The 19,324-nt window shown below is 36.5% G+C and overlaps 1 protein-coding gene across 1 annotated transcript in view; it reads left to right on the top strand.

The window, feature by feature from the left end:
* The window catches only part of CACNA1D (calcium channel, voltage-dependent, L type, alpha 1D subunit), a 199,081-nt gene that overhangs the window by 102,643 nt on the left and 77,114 nt on the right, over positions 1-19,324 (top strand). Inside the window, exons 10-16 of the mRNA XM_010572683.1 lie at positions 2,771-2,848; positions 9,043-9,130; positions 9,852-9,878; positions 16,171-16,331; positions 16,914-17,139; positions 17,284-17,491; positions 18,533-18,653. Coding sequence (XP_010570985.1) covers positions 2,771-2,848; positions 9,043-9,130; positions 9,852-9,878; positions 16,171-16,331; positions 16,914-17,139; positions 17,284-17,491; positions 18,533-18,653 — 909 coding nt within the window. The remainder of the gene's footprint in view (positions 1-2,770; positions 2,849-9,042; positions 9,131-9,851; positions 9,879-16,170; positions 16,332-16,913; positions 17,140-17,283; positions 17,492-18,532; positions 18,654-19,324) is intronic.

Here is a 19,324-nt window from a genome sequence, read left to right as displayed (position 1 = left end):
CAGTCAAGAAACAACCTTGTGCTAATAGTGAGGATTTTTTTGAGATTTGAAGTAGGGAAGTGACTTTCTGGATCTTTCTTTTTGATATTCAAGAAAACTATATAAAATCTTTTTTTACTAGATGTATTAACTGAGTGTGAAATAAATGAAATCTTGTGAGATTTTTGTTTGACACCAAGAAATATAATTATCACTTACTTACAATATATTTATTCGATAGTAGTGTATAGAGTATTATGGGAAAGGTAATTTATGCTGTAGTGGCCCTCTAGTGCTTCTGACCTGAGTCCTAATGCAAAGGAACAAGTTAGTTTCGTGATATTGCAATAACTGCAAAAGTTATAATAGATTTCTCTATGTCAGAAATTTCGAGTAAGGGTAGTATTTTAATGCCATAGTTTAGTAGAGAATATTTTAGCCTCTTAGCCATGTTTACATAGTAGTGGTTAAAATTTTCATGAAAACTTTAGGTGCTGTACGTAAATGAGAACATGGATTCAGGATGTGGCTTATGATTTAATACTAAATGTAAGATTAAAGTCCAAATTTCAGTATATTTACTAATGCTAAATAGCACCTTATTATTCACGTGATACTCCAGAAAGTCATGGTATTTATTCATTTAGATACCAGAGTATACAGAAGAAAATGCACCTGCAAGTGGTTTGTCAAAGGCAACTCAGAATATTATTTTCTGTGTTGAAGTAATACATTATTACTGTTCTTCTTCTTTAGTGCTGCTAATTTGTTGTGAACTATTCTTTTAAACCATAGTACTTTTCAGAAGTAGTAAAATAGTGAAAATTAAGTGGTTTGATATTGAGGTATCTGTTTTTAAACTTATCTCTGTATTGCATGTAGTGAAGTTTTTAAAAATCTTTATATTTTTGAGTTTCAGAATTTTATTAGTCCTTTAGTTTGCAATAAAAGCAGGGTATGAATCTGTGTTACTGACTGGAAAGAAGCAATGACTTTATGAGAGGCTGGAAGGCAATTTGTGGGTTGATGTTGATGCCAGCATCACCCAGAAAAGAATAATTTATGTCTATATAAAAATCTGTAGTAGAGAGTTCTTATCTTAAGCAGAGCAAAAAGGCCAAAGAGTTCACTACACTTTGATATTGCTACTAATGTTGTGTGGAAGGAATACATAAACTGTGGGTTTGAGTATCAGTATAAAAGCCTAAGACTGAGAAGTAAAAGATTGCACACTTTATACAGCAAATACACTTTGTATCAGACTGCCATGCAGATTTGTAGGTGATGCCGAATTTGCACAGAACATTGGACAACCATGCTGTCAGCTATGGTGCTGATAGACTTGGTTTGTGTGTCTGCAGGTGAAATCCCAGGAACTTCTTCCACCCTGTTCAAATTGGACATTTCTTAATGTGCTGCAAAAGAACCATTTGCTCCAGTGTTCCTTGAACAGTTTCTAGGTCATATAGGCCTTTCATAAATCAAAAATACTTGTTTACATAGTTGTTGATTTTGAGAGAGCTTTTGGCTCTAAACTGTTAACTTAGACATAATTTTAGGGTAAGTTAAGAGTTGGAGGAGACTTGCAGAGTAAAATTAGGAGAAGGAAAGTAATTAAAGGAACTTTAAAGCAAATCCCAATAATTTTTTTTCAGGCATGAATATGTATTTTGAGTGGAAATTTCCAGCGAATAGGCAATCTCCTAGCACTCCTGGGTTTGTGCATCTGCTTAAATATGTGGTTTGGAATTTCATTTTTAATGTCAGCTGCAAGACACTGTAAAGGAGAAAGGGTTGCTGAATTTCTCCACCTCCTTGCATTCAAGACATGCTCTGCTGCATATCACTTTGCATGGGGAGGTATGATGAGAGACAGCACAAGCTATCTATCCAGTTATTCTGTGGGAAGGTTTTGGTTTAGGAGCATAGTTATGAAAATGAGACATCTGTTTGGGAGTCAGGTGAAATTTAGCTAGTTATCACCAAGTTAATAATCTTGAGTAGCAAGCTTAGGAAATAAATTTAGTCCCCATACTGGTGATGTGTTTCTAGAACTGTCTTTGAAGCGTAAGGTAGGGCTGGGTCCCAAGATAGGCAGAATAATCATTTTCAGGCTTCTAGGCATCTAGCTACATCCCTACTTTGAATTCCTGAACCTCTGGGTGATCAAGATTACTGCTGATTTATGGTGATGGAAGATCACCATAATGCTCTTCAACGATGTAGAGCAGCTCTGGATTTAGGATACAGAAGATCTCTTCTCTCTATGGCAGGAAAAGGTACAGATTTCAAAGGCAGCTATATCAGTGATTAATAGCTTCTTACATAATACTTTAAAAATGTAGTTTAGGTTCCTGCAACCCCAGCATTTTTAAATTTCTAACCAGAGAAGTCATTAAGTCATTTATATATGAACCCCCTGTATTCGTACATCTCTGTTGCTGATAGTGGGCAGGTATTCAGTGCTGTTGAATAATGGAGTATCTTTTAACTACTAGAATTGTAAATATGCCTTTAGTAAAAGTTAAGTCTTTATTATAAACTAATAACTAGTTACCCTGAAGTCAATGAAGAAACTTCCATTGACTTCAAAGCATTGCGAATTTAGCTCAAAATGCAAAAATCAGTGGGAGGTGAGGGGTTTAGCTCTGGTAAATTATGCTGCCGGTAACTTCAATTTGTTTTGCCTAATGTTGCTTGTGTTGTATATATGCACACATTTTTATTTTTTGCGTTGCAACTGCTGCCACCTACTGTGTAAATGCTGGGATTACATGTACTTAACGCGAAGGGGTTACATTGGCTGACTTAATGGAAGAGAAGAAGAAAAGCAGACTTAGTTGCTTTGGTCGTTCTTCCAATAAACATGGTAAAACGTTCTGATTTGCAGTTGAACTTTCTTTTGTGCCAATACTGCATCTGATGTGTTAGCTTTTGAAAGCACATATTGTATGCATTTTCTGTGACAAAGACATATACATCTTTAGCATGTAGACACTCATGCATGCAGTTCTGCTGTTTTAAGTGCATGTTTGAAATAGACTGGTGCTGCAGTGCTCTACCTTCCTAAAGTGTAGTCTTTAATTTGTTTAGCTTTCCACTGAAGTTTCTTTCTCTGTGATGTTCTTGTTGAAGCACAGGTTTTCTTTTTCAAAAGTCAGGTAAACCAGATAAAAAATGTATTTTAAATTCAGGTGTGAAGAATTTAATTAAAGTATTTTACAAGCTTTATAATGGATCATAGTGTAAGCTTAGAACAGTATGATGATAATATTTACTCTTTATTTATAATACTTTTAATGTAGAATCTAACAAAACATAACAAACTTTTACTGTATCTCCTCTTGTTATTGATGGTTTTGTTTCTGTAATTTGTGTTTTATTCAATTTCTTTCCCACCCACAGTGGAGATGGACAGGGGTTTTAGAGTATGATAGTTATTTTCAAATCTACACTCTTTTAATACTGGCAAATGTATTGATTTGACATAATTACAATGGTAGTAATTAGGAGATCTAGTTTTAATCCTACCTACAACAAAGTTATTGGAGCAACTGACTTCCTTGCTGTCCGAAGAATCACTATTGTGGCTCAGTCTGAGGCTGACAAATCTGATCTGGTTACTTTAGAGAATGCAGAATATTAAGTCAGAAATTGCTAGGACCCAATGGACAAATTTTCTACAAATACTGAGTCTGCTTGAAATTATTTGTGTAACAATATGTATTTTCTAATAGCTCACACAGCTTTAAAGGCTGGAATAATTTTTCCATAAAAATTGCTAAAAGGCAGTGGTTGCAGTTTTACTTTGGATATGACCTTAAACACACAGGTTCAGGTTCTGATGTCAGTCATGAAGCAGCATGGAACCAGCTGAAAACTGGCCTGTCATCTGCTGGCTGCAAATGCTGTCTCGCTACTAGTACCTGACCTTGCTAGTCAAAAGCATTCTCAAGTACATGTGCAGTGACTTCATTTCATCTGTGTCTTGCAGGGCAGGTATACCTTTTATGAGTAGGATTTTTCCAAAGTACAAATCGGTGGCCTAAGTCTGTTACTTTCTGTATTTGTGAGACTACTACGCTGATCTGAGTAGCTCAAACTTAAGACTACCACTGGATTAGAAATCCCACCCTAAATAGTTTCCTTTGCATTACCTCTATTTCTATTAAAAGCACCACATCTGTAGAGCATACAACATTCCCAAGATTCATAGTGTCATCCTTCAGGCTAGAAGTGGTAGGTTCAGTGATGCTTCTGTAATGAAGATTGATTATTTTGCTCTCCTTCCACTGCTATACAACCATTCAACCTTATATTGAGCTTCCATGGGCTGTCTATAAAAAGAGAGAGCCTGTAAGAATGTTTGTTGATAGTATCAACATTAAATCTGCACTATGAAAACAGATACCTTGCTACAGTATCATGTAGAACATCTTCTAGTCAGCTCCTCCTTAAATTGAATTTACCCTGAGGAGCTTCACAGTCAGAATAGGTAGTATCACTTCTTTCTGATGTCTTTTCTGGGCATACAGCAGACTTAAGAAAATTTGAGATACATTTGCAATGATAATGTTGCCTCTTTGGGCATTTTTTTTTTGTTCTGTTTTCCTGTTTGACTACCTCAAAATTTTGGTGTAAAGGATTCAGAAAATCCATGTACTGATTTGAGAAAGAATTAGGAGAATTTTGGAGCTCATGGAATTGGTTGGATGTTACTAGCAGCCAGAAGATGAGCATTTTTGCAAGGCTGATCTAAAATTTTTCCAGTATAGTATCTTTTTTAATAATTGTAAGATTTTCTTCAGTAGCTATTGCTGATTATCTGACTAGCTGTGCAGATCACTCCACTTCTGCAGCTCTTTTCCTTCAGCATGTGTAACCAGAAAGCTACCCAATGTGCATCAGTGTGGAAATGAGATCAGTCTATGGATCAAAAATGCATAGCTGAAGTTGAACCAGTTTAAAATATTAATTATATACTTTCTAGAGGAAAACATTCCAACAACAATACTTGCCACCACAATTCAATAATTCAGGGTGGAATTTAGCCTGCTTCTGGATTCGATAGTGACACTAAATTGTCATACTGCAGGATTATGGAATTTATTTCTTCCAGCTCCAGCTGGCTAGGACATACCAATGCTGATGGACACTGACTTGCTCTTAGCTATGCACTAGTTATATTATGTCCTGGAGTGGAGTTTGAAATCCCTGCTCCAAAACCTGAAAACTGTTTAGAGAAATAGTGAACATTATAAGATGAGAAAAACAATCTATTTTCTTATCCGCAGAAATAGAATGTAGTAGTTGATATATTTGACCTATTTTCCATATACTCAGGAAAGTATTAAGCTGCATGCTATATGGGTTGCTTATATTGCCTAATGCAAGCATTCTTTTGTTTGAAACCAGTTGCTATAATTGAAGAGAGCTGATACTCTCTAGAAATCTAGATAATCTTTCCGGAAGGATGCCAGTAAAATAAAGGCAAAAGGTGAATAAAGAGTAGAGAAAATTTGGTATCTTCTTTTGAATACTGAAGTACCAGTTTAAAGATCTCAAAGCTGGCCTTACTGAGATCAGATGGTCTTTCAGAAGTTCATTCTGTGTGCTGTACTTGACCCAATGAACACTGCCTTTAAAAAGCTGTGGTCATGAAATTGAGTCTTTTCAAGACTTGCCAGGTTTTTATTAATGAGAGTGGATGTGGTCATGCAGTTGTTGCTGTTTTCTTCTGGCTAAAGTTTTAATGACTTGCTACCATTGCTGGAGATAGACTTCCACATGGTGCCTTTCTTAGTACTTCTGTCAAGTTTTTCTTTTGGCATATAAACTACAGTGTAATGATAGCTCAATTTCTAATGTAAACTTAACTGTCTATGGTTCTTTTTTTCCTCTTCCATTTTTGTAACACAGTACCTGCAAGTGTCATGGCTCACTCACTCCCCGCCCCCCCCCAGTGGGATGGGGGAGAAAATTGGGAAAAGAAGTAAAACTCATAGGTTGAGATATGAACAGTTTAATAGAATATAAAAAGAAAAAACTAATAATGATAATGATAACACTAATAAAGTGACAGCAGTAATGATAAAAGGATTGGAATATACAAATGATGCACAGTGCAATTGCTCACCACCTGCTGATCGATGCCCAGTTAGTCCCAGAGCAGTGATCCCCCTGCCCCCACTCCTCCCAGTTTATATACTAGATATGACGTCACACGGTATGGAATATCCTGTTGGCCAGTTTGGGTCAGCTGCCCTGGCTGTGTCCTGTGCCAACGTCTTGTGCCCCTCCAGCTTTCTCGCTGGCTGGGCATGAGAAGCTGAAAAATCCTTGACTCTAGTCTAAACACTACTGAGCAACAACTGAAAACATCAGTGTTATCAACATTCTTCTCCTACTGAACTCAAAACATAGCACTGTACCAGCTACTAGGAAGACAATTAACTCTATCCCAGCTGAAACCAGGACAGCAAGTCACTAATAGAGCTAGAGCAATAGCCCTGTCTGAAATAGAAACATTCTGGCTGTATTTCATAATTAGCTGAACTGACACTGCCTTCAGTAAGGAGAAAGATTTCCCCCCCTCTCCCTCTTTGGTACTTTGGTTTTCTTCATGCGGTCGTGTTCGAAATGGGCTGGTATTTCTTACTGTGGGTTAATGCATCAAGTCTGGGTAGATTTGAATTAAAATTATATTACTTTACACTTATTCTTTTAAAAATTATTTGACATGTGTTAAAACAAATAGCATTTGTGTGACACTGAGTGACACTTTGTGAGGAACTGGATTCTGGGTACTGCTTTTAGATGAGGGAAGGGTTGATAAATTTGTAACACAAGTGTGAGACACATTGCCCATATGTAATGCTTGCAAAAGCGGGCCTAGCTCTGTTTTCGTGGCAGCGCCTAAGAGCAGTGTATGAAACAAGACTTCTGCACTCGTATTTTGAAATCGCTCATCACAAGTGCTAAAATGTTCATCATTAGGTGGCTATAATGTTGTGTTTCCTAACAGCATGCCAGTCACTCAGCACAAGACAACTATTTCAGTTTTTTACCAGACATGGAAACTCCTTGCATTTATTGCAAAAGGCCCTGGCATTTTAAAATAAAAACTATTTGTTCTGAAGATCTGAGACTATGTCTGAAATTTGTAATTTTTTTTTTTCTTAAAACCTTTGAAATTTTAATACTTGAATTTTTGGATATCATCAAAGATTGTTTGCTTTACTTTTGAATGAAATTCCTTTTGAACTCTGAGACTGTAAGCTGTGAAGTTCACACAAGACTAGCAATATTCATTTTTTTAAACTGATTTATAAAAGAGAAGCATGATATTAGAATTGAGGCACTTGCAGGTGCTAACCAGGGATTTTTCATATATAAAGCGATTACAGTAATATTTTAAAAGAATCATCAAAATAGAAGAACCTTGTGAAAGAAGGTTTTGCTGTGCTTACTGCTTGAAGTGCCTTGTTTATTCAAACACCTGCATGGACATTTTTGATCTTTGTTATGCCAACCCTGTGTTTAACATTCCATGTAATGGTGACTTACATTTATGGGGACAGATTCTCAGATGTTGCAAATAGTAGCTGAGCATCTAGCCTGCATAGACCTGTCAGTCTCTCAACTTGGATGGAATTGACGGGTGTGGAAACCAAACTACCATTTACCACTTCCGTGTATCTCTATGTCAGTGTGGAGGCAATATAGAGGCTGTGCAGAGAAACTGTTACTAACAGTTCTCATTTTGTACCTGATCTGTAAGAAAATCAGAAAATTCAGGGCCTGATTCTTGAGTCTCACTTAATTTAAGACATGTGTAATTAAGCCTGCTTTAAACCCCCTTTAGGCTACCAAAAGTGAGACATCCCTAACAGAAATAGGCATTGCAGCCCTTCTGCCTTCAGTAGTCTCAGTCCACAGGCATTGGCTTAAAACCTCTCCAGCAAAACAAACCAAACAAACAAAAACTCAAACAAGCAAACCATCAAAACAGGAGAAGGTACACCCAGGAACACCTTTAAGATACTCTGTTTTTCTCTTGTTCTTGCTGTTCTACAGTAATTTCACTGCATCTACCACCTCTCTTACTTTTTCCTAATTTATATGGTGTTTCTACTGTATAAACCAACAACATTAATTTTATATTTTTCTTGTTCCTGAGGTTTTCCTTTCATGCTTGCTTTACAGACGTGGAAGTAGTGTTCTCCCCTAAGAAGTACTGAGAACTTTAGCTGTTCATCATTTCCTTACACCTTTTGACATATGTTGTCCTCCCTCTATTTCAGTTGATTTGAAGATGAATGGTGATGACCAATCTGCAAATGAGTTTTGTCTAAAAAACCACTAGCTACAATTGCTAACTATTCAGTAATGATCTGCTGTATGTACAGTAATTTGCTCTATAACAAATGTAATAATCCCCTTTTTATTAGTAGTAATTCTCATACTTTGTAGTACCCATTCTGCCATTCCCAGTGCTCCTTCCTCTCTGCTCAGATAGTATTTGCAGGCACAATTACTTTCTAGCATCTTACCTTGGTAATTCATAATGGAAATAAAAGCATGGAGTGGTCATTATGATCAGAGTGTCATAGTTTCTATTTTCAAAAGAGCTTTGATGACATTTCTTGGAATTAGCGAGCATATTACAACACAAACTGATAAGCACTTCCAAAGTGTTAGCAGAACACTTCTTAAAATGAAAGGTCACAAAATCTAGCTCAGGGTTATTTCTTTACTAGGGGCAGCATGCTCTTTGTTACAAAACTCCTCTATGTTGTATTCTGTAGTGCATTTTCAACAGTTATGTTGAATTATTGGAAAGAAACAAAAAAAGCTACAATACACTCTGGAATTCTGTGTGCTTTCTTTTCTTATACGAGGAGGACTGATGAAGTGTCTGTCTTCATCTGCTATTCCTCAGATCTTCCAAGCTCTCATTAGACCTGCAAAAAGTGGAGGCATTCCTGCAATAGAACAAGAGATCACATTCTGTGTAATGCTGTGTCTGGCTATCAATCTAAAGCAGTTTCTGTCTCCTAACAGCAAGCATGCCCACCAGTGAAACTGAATCAGTGAACACAGAGAATGTGAGTGGAGAAGGAGAGAACCCAGCATGCTGTGGGAGTTTATGGTGAGTACATGGACTGTTTTCAAGTACCCACCCTCATAATCTCAAAATTTAAAAGAATCATTCTTTCCCTATTGTTTATTTAGCCCAAACTGCTTTCAAGTAGTCAAGGTTTGTATGACACTTGGGGGTTTTTTTGGCTTTCAGCAGTTTAATATTAGACCAGTTACTACAGCATTAAAGCACTCCTAAAATTCTCAAGTTAAGAAGATATAAAAGAATTCAACTAAACTTCCAGTGGAGTCATGTTTTCCTGAAAGCTTTTATAAAATATAATTGCTGTCCAAAATAATAAGAAAAGAACGGAATTCCCCTAAGACATGTAAAAAGAAATGTTTTCTGTTAAATTGTGCATAATCTGGAGAATATGTATTTTTTAGGCAATAACTGACTGTATGGGAGTATTTCTATATCCCATGGTGTTCACTATTTATTTGCTCAGATTTTCATGGCTTCCAAGCAGCTTCTACATGAGCAGTTTATTTACTTAGTTTTAAAGGAGATTTCCTTTCTCTCACTTACAAAATTTGTAAAGCTTTAGGAATGGTATTTCAGAAAATAAATAACAGACAATAGAATTTCAGCATTCATGATGCATTTTGCTAAAAGCTTGTTTTTATGTACATGTAATTCTGATGTATTGATTTGCAAAATTCTAAAGACAGCAAAGTTGTGTTAATTATTTTTTCTACATTTTAAAAAATGTGTTTTCCTTTTCTTCTAGTCAAACCATCTCAAAATCCAAGTTCAGGTGAGTATTTTCCTCTGTCTTCATCACTTTTTTCCTTGTGACTATTTACATATCATGATTATCTCGTATAATTATTCTTTATTTACTGTACTTTAAATTTTACTGTGTGAAAATTCTTCCTAACAGTTACTGGTGAATACAAAAGTAAAGTATCCATGAACACTTTTGGAAATCAGACTCACTGATTTGCTTTGCTGATATTTGTGGCGCTCTCTTCACTTACTAGGAGCATTTGGGTATACGAGCTTCTATTTTCAAGTATGATTGCAGAAGGGAAGTGTTATAAACAAAATTAAGAATTAATAGTCCTGATACTGTAGACCCTGGATGTGCCAGTACAAAACCAATAGGTTTCTTTATTCTGATTTTATTTTCCAGTTTATAGGACATATATTTAGTAATTAGAAAGGATAATTGCACACACAGAAGAGATATTCTGTTTTAAAAGGTTAGGTTACTCTGTGAAGGAACAACAACAAAAAAACCTATGTGATTTAAGGTAAGTAATCAAGTGGTAGACTTAGTGAATTACGAAGGGCAAAGATACTCCTACAGTTGCAGACAACCCACAGAATAAATATTTTTCACAGAAAATTTTCAGTGAAAAAAAGGGACAGTCAAGAAGATTTGGCAACATCTGGCATCAGCAGTTTTGGCAACATCTGGAATCATTCCAATTTTTTAACCCTAGTAAAACTGATTTCAGTGTTGGATGTATAGCAAGTAATTCATTGGTAACAGCAGTGTATTCTCCTTGCAGCAATGAAGAGGAATAGCAAACCCAGGTTTATTCTACTAGCCTTACTAGCTCTAATGACCTACCAGCGCTGACCAGTTGCAAGCAGTTGGAGTGGACTTGTGTTCCTTCTGAATAGTCTTTCTTTTTTGAAGAAGAGCTCCCAGGCAACAGTTAACTGGTGCTTTTCTACACTGAGAGTTTTTTTATGTGACACTATGATCAAGCTTTATTTTGTCATCCCTATCAGCCAGCAAACTGGTGCCTCACTCTGCTGAAGACTGTGGCCAGTGGAGATCTGGCCATTTAGGATGGTAGTGAATACACAACTCAACTTATTAGAAGTTTCATCATTAGTTATAAAAGCTGTATCATTTCTTGTATGCCTTCTGCTACAGAAACTGGCCTTAACTACACCAGCTGAATGGACCAGTTATGTCCATGTAGACCTTTGAGCTTAACCCTTCATGAGAATTATGAGAGATGAGACTCCTTTTAGCTTAATGAAGTGATTCAGTGTGCTAATGGTCTGTAATTTCTCTTGCCATTGCTTCCCGTTACCATAACAGTAGAACAAATGGAACTATTTGTTTAGTATTTCGTTAGCTGAGAATCCCAAACAAGCATGATTACTTTGAATCATGAGATTGTCTCCAATCAACCTTATAGCATACTATTTATTGCTATGAAGCCTACTCATGCTGGTTTTAAAGGATGAAACTCAAATATGAAGTGGTCACATGAAACTTCAAATACCAGGCAGTGCAGTAGACTGCTATTATACTACATTCTCCAAGTTTGGTCTATTTGCACAGTGGGGACTCATAGAAGCATCACAGAGAAAGGGAAGTAATGCCTATGTTCTGAACCATGCCTGTTATTCATATTTTAAGGAAAAAGAGAACTCCAGAAACTCTGTTAAATGAAAGCTGCTACGTCATCTTTGAGAACGGAAAATTTCTACCCAAACGTGATGTTTTTAATAGCCCAAGCAGTGAGTAAGCAGCAGTCAGTGCTATCCATCTCTACAATCAATGTTCATAACCAACACATCAATTTGAAAGAAAACTTATTTCCAAGCCAGAGTCACCAAAGTATCTCCAGATGTCTAGATTCTGCCACTGCCCTAAATGTCTTTTGCATGAGCTCTTTGATCAGAATCTGTTCTTGTGGCATGAAAAAACACAAGTCACACAGAAGTTCGTTCATACATGTATTGCTGCATCTGTTCACAGAAGTTGTGGCAATCGGCAATGGGATGTTGGTGTCTCATTTGAAAGTGCTGCAGGGGTCTGCAGCTGCTTGAGGTCTTCAATCATACTTAAACTTTTTAAGCTGAATTTGGTAATGGGAAATCCCCCTTCAACTTTCACGTCTTTGCTTGTAGCACTGGAGAACTATCTATCCCTTTTAACTTAATGAATTCATGTGAGGAGTAGTTTTGAGGCAACAGAGCTCTAAATTATAGTTGTGCCATTGTCTTCCAAACAGATGTGGCTTGCACCATGTCCCAGACCCCTCAAACCAGCTGACAACATCTGTTATCAGAGAGAAAAAGCACTCTGAAGAGCTGCTGGCTTTGCAGTGCCACTAAGAACAGAGTGTATCTGCTCTTCTATCTCTATAAGGATCTGCAGACTCACGGTTCTCATCCCATTGCTTCTGGATACCTAACATCTCATATTTGCAAAATATATTTTTCTGATATGTCAGAAGAATGTAACTTTGGTGTTTTTCGTTGGAATCACTAGTTTCTGAAAAGCTCTGTTTACCTAAAACACAGAAACTCTCAGTTCTGCAGCAAAGCCCTAGATTATGTGTTCAGCTGTCAGGGATGTCCTAGCACATTCGAAGCCAAATGCTAAATCTTGGTCTAGTTCTTACTCTTCTGGCCTGATCCTCACTCCAAGTTTGGGAATGTTATTCTGCAATGGCAGTACACTGTGTTTCAGGGCAAAGTAAATCAGGACATAGCTTATCAAGGATATTGGTTTGACCGTAAATGTCTTTGCCTTTGGATCAAAATAGAAAATGCTTTTTATTGCAAGCTAGCCTACCTGCTGTACCACAAGTGAAATAGAAGTTAATCCTTGGAAATATGTTTCTATACAGTCAGATGGGTACTTGGTCAAGAGAATTATGTCCTAGCAAGATATAGCAATTATCTGCCAGTTTATTAAGTGAAGGTGTATATTAACCACATATTATGCTAGGATATATATGGGTAAATATGTTCTGTGCTGGTTACTTGTAATCTTCCAGGTGGAATTTGAAATGTTTTGATACTAGAACAACTATGTTTTTCTTTCTCCTCACCTGGAAGTGACAGAGCTATGATTAGAAGAAGGTGGGGATTTACTAGTTGAAGAGATTTGTACACATTGTCCTCTGAAGATCCCTCTTTTTAAGAATTCGCTTCCTCACTTGTCAGTGTGATTATATAATCACGTTAACCTTCAAGTCATGCTAAAAAGCTGGTACTATGCCCTGAATCCTGTAACTACAAAAATGAGGAATGGAAAAATAATCTCAAAGGCTTCTATTTTTTCATAATGAGTGAGTGCTCTGGTGCAATTCTTCTGTCCCATATTTTATAAGTAAGAGTAGTGAAGTCTAGGGTGTCTGCACAGACACTAGCACCCACAATTACAGAAGAATTCATCTTGGGCATTAATAATTACTTCTCTGTGAGCTTACTGGTAAAAATATGAGGCACGCCTGTTTTGCAGATACAGGGATTATGCATGTGGTTTTAAACAGAAAGTCCAGTTTAGAAAAATATCATGTTATAATGAAAGGCTGCTGATACAATATAGTCTGAAAATGAATGTTCCTACCTTTGCCATAGGTCTAGTAGCAATACACAAACACCCGTGAATAGCCAGTAAACAAACTAAACTTCATAGATTCTACATGACTGGCTGACAGAGTTCAGTCAGACTCAATGCAAGGTTGGATTTCCCATGTGTAGGTACAAATTTAAGACCAGGGCCTAAAGGACCAACTAAACGTGAATACCTGAGTGAATGAAAGTGAAATTGGGAACACATTTATATGAATAATGATTTGCTCGTAAATAGTTATGAAGAAAAAAAAAGATAAATTACTTAATGAGAACAAAAGCAGTGAATAATTTGGTTTGTTGTAACAAACTGTGTCAACTATAAGTGTCCTCTGTGATTTTAATATTTATTCAACTGCTATATTTTGTGAAAAATGCTTGATAATTTAATGAAAACATTATTATATCATTGCAAATTTATGAAAATGGAATTTCTTTTCAAAATAAAAGGGTACATTTCGTTCTTCCAGGAAAAAATTATGCTATTTGGTTAAAACTAGGAGGGGCGGGTACTAAAATATAGAAGATTGTTGAGTGAAAATAGCATAATTTGTTTTCCTATTTTATATAGCCACAGGTTTTCCTGGCACAACAGGCCATCTACTTCAGTCTGCTACTTACTGTTTATTTCTTTACTTGTACCAATCTAATGAAGGTAGAAAATTACTCTTATGCTCCTTTTTGAATTTATTGCTTTATTTCTGTAGGCTTTTTACACATGCTTATGTTATTCATGCACATCTACATGTAAATGCCATTGCATACCCTTTGGCAGCTTTTTCATATGTGCACTACTTAGCTACACTGTTTTGTCACTAATTCCACAGACCTTTTGGGAAAAGAAAAAGCTCCATTGGCTTCAGAGAGCTATGACTTATATACTTTGAGACTGCTTTTGGCTCCTATGAGTCGAGATACCCAAACAATATTATTCCTGTCTCATTGACTTCAATGATGCGATCTTCAGTAAGTGTAAAAAAAATGCTGTTTTACCTACTCAGGGAGTGAGCCATCCTGATGATGGCCACAGACATAGTGCTGTTTGGCAGGGGACTAGCAAGATAAGAATGTTCTTGAATACTGTGTTGATTTAGGTCAGGACAGGATATTTTTCCTTTAAATGGTTAGAATACTGCAAAAGCTTGAAACATCTTTGTACTGATATCCAAAACCACTATTAATTTCCATTGCTACAAGTACTAATTGAAGGTGCATAAGGAAAATTCGATTAATGCTTGAATCCAGTGCCAACCTCAGTTATTTTTATGGTGTTATTGCGTATTTGTTCTATTTTCTGAGATAGATTTGAAGCATTTCTGATTTTATACTTACTAAATACAATACCTGCTAATCCCAATAGTAAAATTATTGAGGAATTCACCTAGTTATTTGTAACAATTTTCAAAACCCATAGTTTCTTGTTTGGGTACTGCCAAAAGGGCTGCAGTGCCCTTCCCCTATCTCAGCCACTCATTCTTCCTGCTTTTTCTGTGATGTGGCAATGCAATGAATTGGATCAGACAACTGGCTAGCCAAAATCAACCCAGAAAAAAAGAAGCTGGTTTCCACCATTCATTTCTCGGGTCTGGCTCACTTCATTAGGGCTAGTTTTGGCAAAAGGGAAAGGAGAGGGCAGAATAAGGAGAGCAGACCACCCCTTTCCATCACATCAGATTTGTGCTAGACTGGCTTGATAGTGAAACTATAGAGGAATAATCTTATACATGCACAGTCTTCTCAGTTCTTTGCTATTTTAAGACTAGGTCAAGCTTCCCTTGGAGTCTGTGCCTGCTCTGTCCCTTGAATTTTGGATGAAACAGTTGTTGGTTCCTAAAATTTATTATCTGAGTCCACAGCTGTAGTTCTGGGTACATGAATTTTATATGCCTTCCTTTTAGGTAATATCAAGTGCTTCCTAATCCTTCTCTTCCTGTGAACCAGCAATATATTTTTCTTCCTGTTTCACAAATGGAAATGCCACCCAGGGAAACTAATTGGCTTACGAAAGTTCCCAGAAGTGAAGCAGAGAAATTAAATCTAGTTTTATGAGTCCAAAGCTAAGCTGATACTCTCACTTGTGAATCCAGCTCGTATCTAGATAGGGCCTGTTTACTTGACCTTGATTGTCACTCTTATTCATTTCACAAACATTTGCCCACTGACACAGTTTCAAGGCACATCAGTAGAAATCTCTAGGAGTCGCTGACTGAGTTTTCTAACATTATAGGGTAGATTTCTAAAAGTTGACCACAACATTCTTGCCTTGTTTAATCCTGCCAGAATTGTGCCTGTGGTTTAACTCAAAGCCTACATTTTCAGACTAACTGTAATTTGAATTCTAAGTTGCTTCATTGCCTTTTTTTTTACTGCTATTAAGTTTATAGGGCCTAGGAAGACAGATGTATCTTGTTACTCAATGGAATGTTAAATGCAGCTTAATCTAATTATGTCACAGGCAATTAGAGTCTCCAAAAGTTGTGGTTTACATTTGAAAATCTATAATGAAATCTAAAAATGGAGTAACAAATTAGAACTCCCTAATCTGCAACTGGTAATAATTTACACAGCTACCTGAAGTATTGTGCACATATTTATGGAAATACACCTGCTCACATATACATACTTGCACTGTGTTTCCTACACAGAAGAAACCCTCGTTAAGTCTGTATGTGTTTTCTGTATAATAATAAATTTGTTTTTATTTGAACTTTCAGTCGACGCTGGCGTCGCTGGAATCGATTTAATCGAAGAAAATGTAGAGCTGCAGTAAAATCTGTCACATTTTATTGGCTTGTAATTGTCTTGGTCTTTCTGAACACATTAACTATCTCATCGGAGCATTATAATCAACCTGACTGGCTGACCCAGATCCAAGGTACAATCAAAAATTATTTGTCCTGTTTTTGAATATGGATACTTCCACTCTTGTACTTTTGTACTTTGCCATTTTGTTGTTGTTTGCTGTCCTGAAGAATATTCAGCCCAGCCAAAGGGAGATACAAGAAATAACTGAATGTATTTGATTTCTATGACTGTAACACAGCTTAATGGCATACCAGCAAAAAATTGACAATACTGAATTGTAAATACCTGTACTTTTATTGTTAAACCATGCTTGAAAGATGAGGAAGGAAATGATAACTGGCACAGCAGAACATGCTGTGGGCTGTGTTGCTTAAGTTACAGTGTGGACTCAATCTGTGAGTTGAGCAGCCATGAACTGCACAGTGGACTGGAAATAGGAATAGTTTATAGGTGGCAGGAAGCTTTAACATCCTTGTGTAACTTTCACCACTTCAGGCATCAAAAACATTCCCACATAAAAACCCAGTACTTCCTTCTTAAGCAAAAGGCTGCAAACTCATATAGAAAGTATAGTACTATTATGTTAAAATAAAAATGAATTCTAAGAGACAATTCAGGAATGTCTTTTTTTGTTTTATATATTTTGTTCCAGATATCGCAAATAAGGTTCTTCTGGCTTTGTTCACCTGTGAAATGTTAGTAAAGATGTACAGCTTGGGCCTACAGGCTTATTTTGTTTCTCTTTTTAACCGCTTTGATTGCTTCGTTGTTTGTGGTGGCATTGTTGAAACCATTTTGGTGGAGTTGGAAATTATGTCACCCCTTGGAATTTCAGTGTTTCGCTGTGTTCGTCTCCTGCGTATTTTTAAAGTAACAAGGTAAGATTAACTAATACTGCTAACTTTAGGGATATCTGAAGGGTGATCAGCAATTCTTTTGTAATACTTCATCATGCTCTGCTCTTTTACTGTTTTGTTTGGGTTTTTTTTGGTGTGTGTTAACACACGCATTTTAATTTATAGGCACTGGGCATCCCTGAGCAACTTGGTAGCATCCTTGTTAAACTCAATGAAGTCCATTGCTTCACTGTTGCTTCTGCTTTTCCTCTTCATCATAATCTTCTCGTTGCTTGGAATGCAGCTGTTTGGAGGCAAATTTAATTTTGATGAAACTCAAACAAAACGGAGCACCTTCGATAATTTTCCACAAGCTCTTTTAACTGTATTCCAGGTAACTTTCTTTCATCCTGTATGAAACATTTTACCTTTGATGATCAACAAAGCTGTTTAAGTGATCATGTTGCCTGAAAATAAAATCATGAATACTATTTATTTCGTTAACTTTAAGTAGCTTTCTGCTCATTAAATTCAGTACTCTGGTAACTCTGCACCATTTGTACCATTTGTGTCATGTCTTATTTGATCTATCTATGCAACATAGCTGTCATATTACTTCACAAAATTAAACCTCCTTTGTCCATCAACTACATGACTAGAAAAAGAGGTGGAATGTTATTTTTATTTTAATCAAATTGTTTTCTTTAACTTTATTAGCTATATATAAAAGTTCAGCTATTGCCAAGCAGGAAGAAATGAGAAGCATTGTAAGAGAGCATTTGCATATGGGTCATATTACTTACTACAATATAAAAATAAGTATGAATTTCTTTAAAGAGACACTGTCAGGTTTATTAAAATTTTAAATCAACTTGTCTGTTACTTGTGAAAAGATAGGGCATACTTACAGTTCACTTCTCACTGTTTTACAATCCTTTTTTTATTTTTTCCCAATTTGGATACTAGAATTAGGCTAATTGGTTTCATCTTTCTAGCCAATTTTACATTCAGCTTTGCACATTACCACAATGTTGGTTTCAGACATCGTAGGTGAGTGTTTAAAGCTGACCCTGCAAGATTCAACTTTGTGTCAACTTCCTATCTCTTCAGTAGAAATTTCATATGGTGGCTGTCCAGAGCAAGTAAAAAAAAATCTTGCCATGTAATTTTAACATAAGGAAATATTAAATGAGAAGTTTCCTTAAGAAGAAAAGTGTCCACATTTGACCTGACATTGCCCCTTTAAAAAATTAAAGCTGCCAAGCTTTCAGGAGATGCTTATTTAAATGGAAATTTTAAAACAATGCATGAAAAGATTATGGTATTGCTTTGTGTATACAGAAGGTTAGCCTTATTGTGTATTGTGGTCAGAGGAAACCTATTTCTTTATTGCTCTTTTTGATGTTGAGTTACTAATAATATATCTGCTTCTTAGATTCTAACAGGTGAAGACTGGAATGCTGTTATGTATGATGGCATAATGGCATATGGTGGCCCGTCATCGTCAGGCATGATAGTCTGTATATATTTCATTATCCTCTTCATCTGTGGCAACTGTATCCTTTGCACTCACTGGAAACATCTCCAAATGGTGCTGTGTGCCAGGGACATATGCAAAATTTCTCTGAGGGAGTAAATTGCAATGGACATGCAAGCACTTTCTGTATGTGCTAAGTCCTTTATATAGACTTTTCTTTGTACACCTGTTCCCTAATGAATGAGACTCTAGTGATCTCCCAAGTCCATCTCCAGCCACCACAATGGCAGAAACCAGAGAATTTTTGATTTCTTCCTTCAGTGGGAAAACAGCCTCATTGTACCTGCTTGTCCCTATTTGACATCTCTCCCTCTGAAAATGCATGGATGTAGTCTGATCTTGATGGCAATAATTTCCCGTTCATGCTTTTGACGCTTCATATAGCCCTGTTAGTTCTGACACACAATGACAGTGGAGCCAGCAATCTGCTGTATAGTGCAGGGACCAAATGAGAGAATTCTGCACAGAGAAATGTTGAGTCAGTTAGGCTTAAGTCTGCTGAAGCATTCCCCTTCCCTGCCTTCAGTGTAGTGGAAATACTTCCTTGGCCCCATGTAGCAACAGAAACTAGTGTCATTCTCAGAAGTTCTTAAAAGGTCAGGATGTGATAAAAGGGCAAAACCATTCCGTTTTCTGTACTATATGGTACTTGTATCAGTATTTGTATTTAACTAATGTGGACTGAAGTAT

Source organism: Haliaeetus leucocephalus, unplaced genomic scaffold (assembly GCF_000737465.1).
Source record: "Haliaeetus leucocephalus isolate CR32 unplaced genomic scaffold, Haliaeetus_leucocephalus-4.0 Scaffold2, whole genome shotgun sequence".
Lineage (NCBI taxonomy): Eukaryota > Metazoa > Chordata > Aves > Accipitriformes > Accipitridae > Haliaeetus > Haliaeetus leucocephalus.
This window is presented reverse-complemented; position numbering and strand designations above follow the sequence as displayed.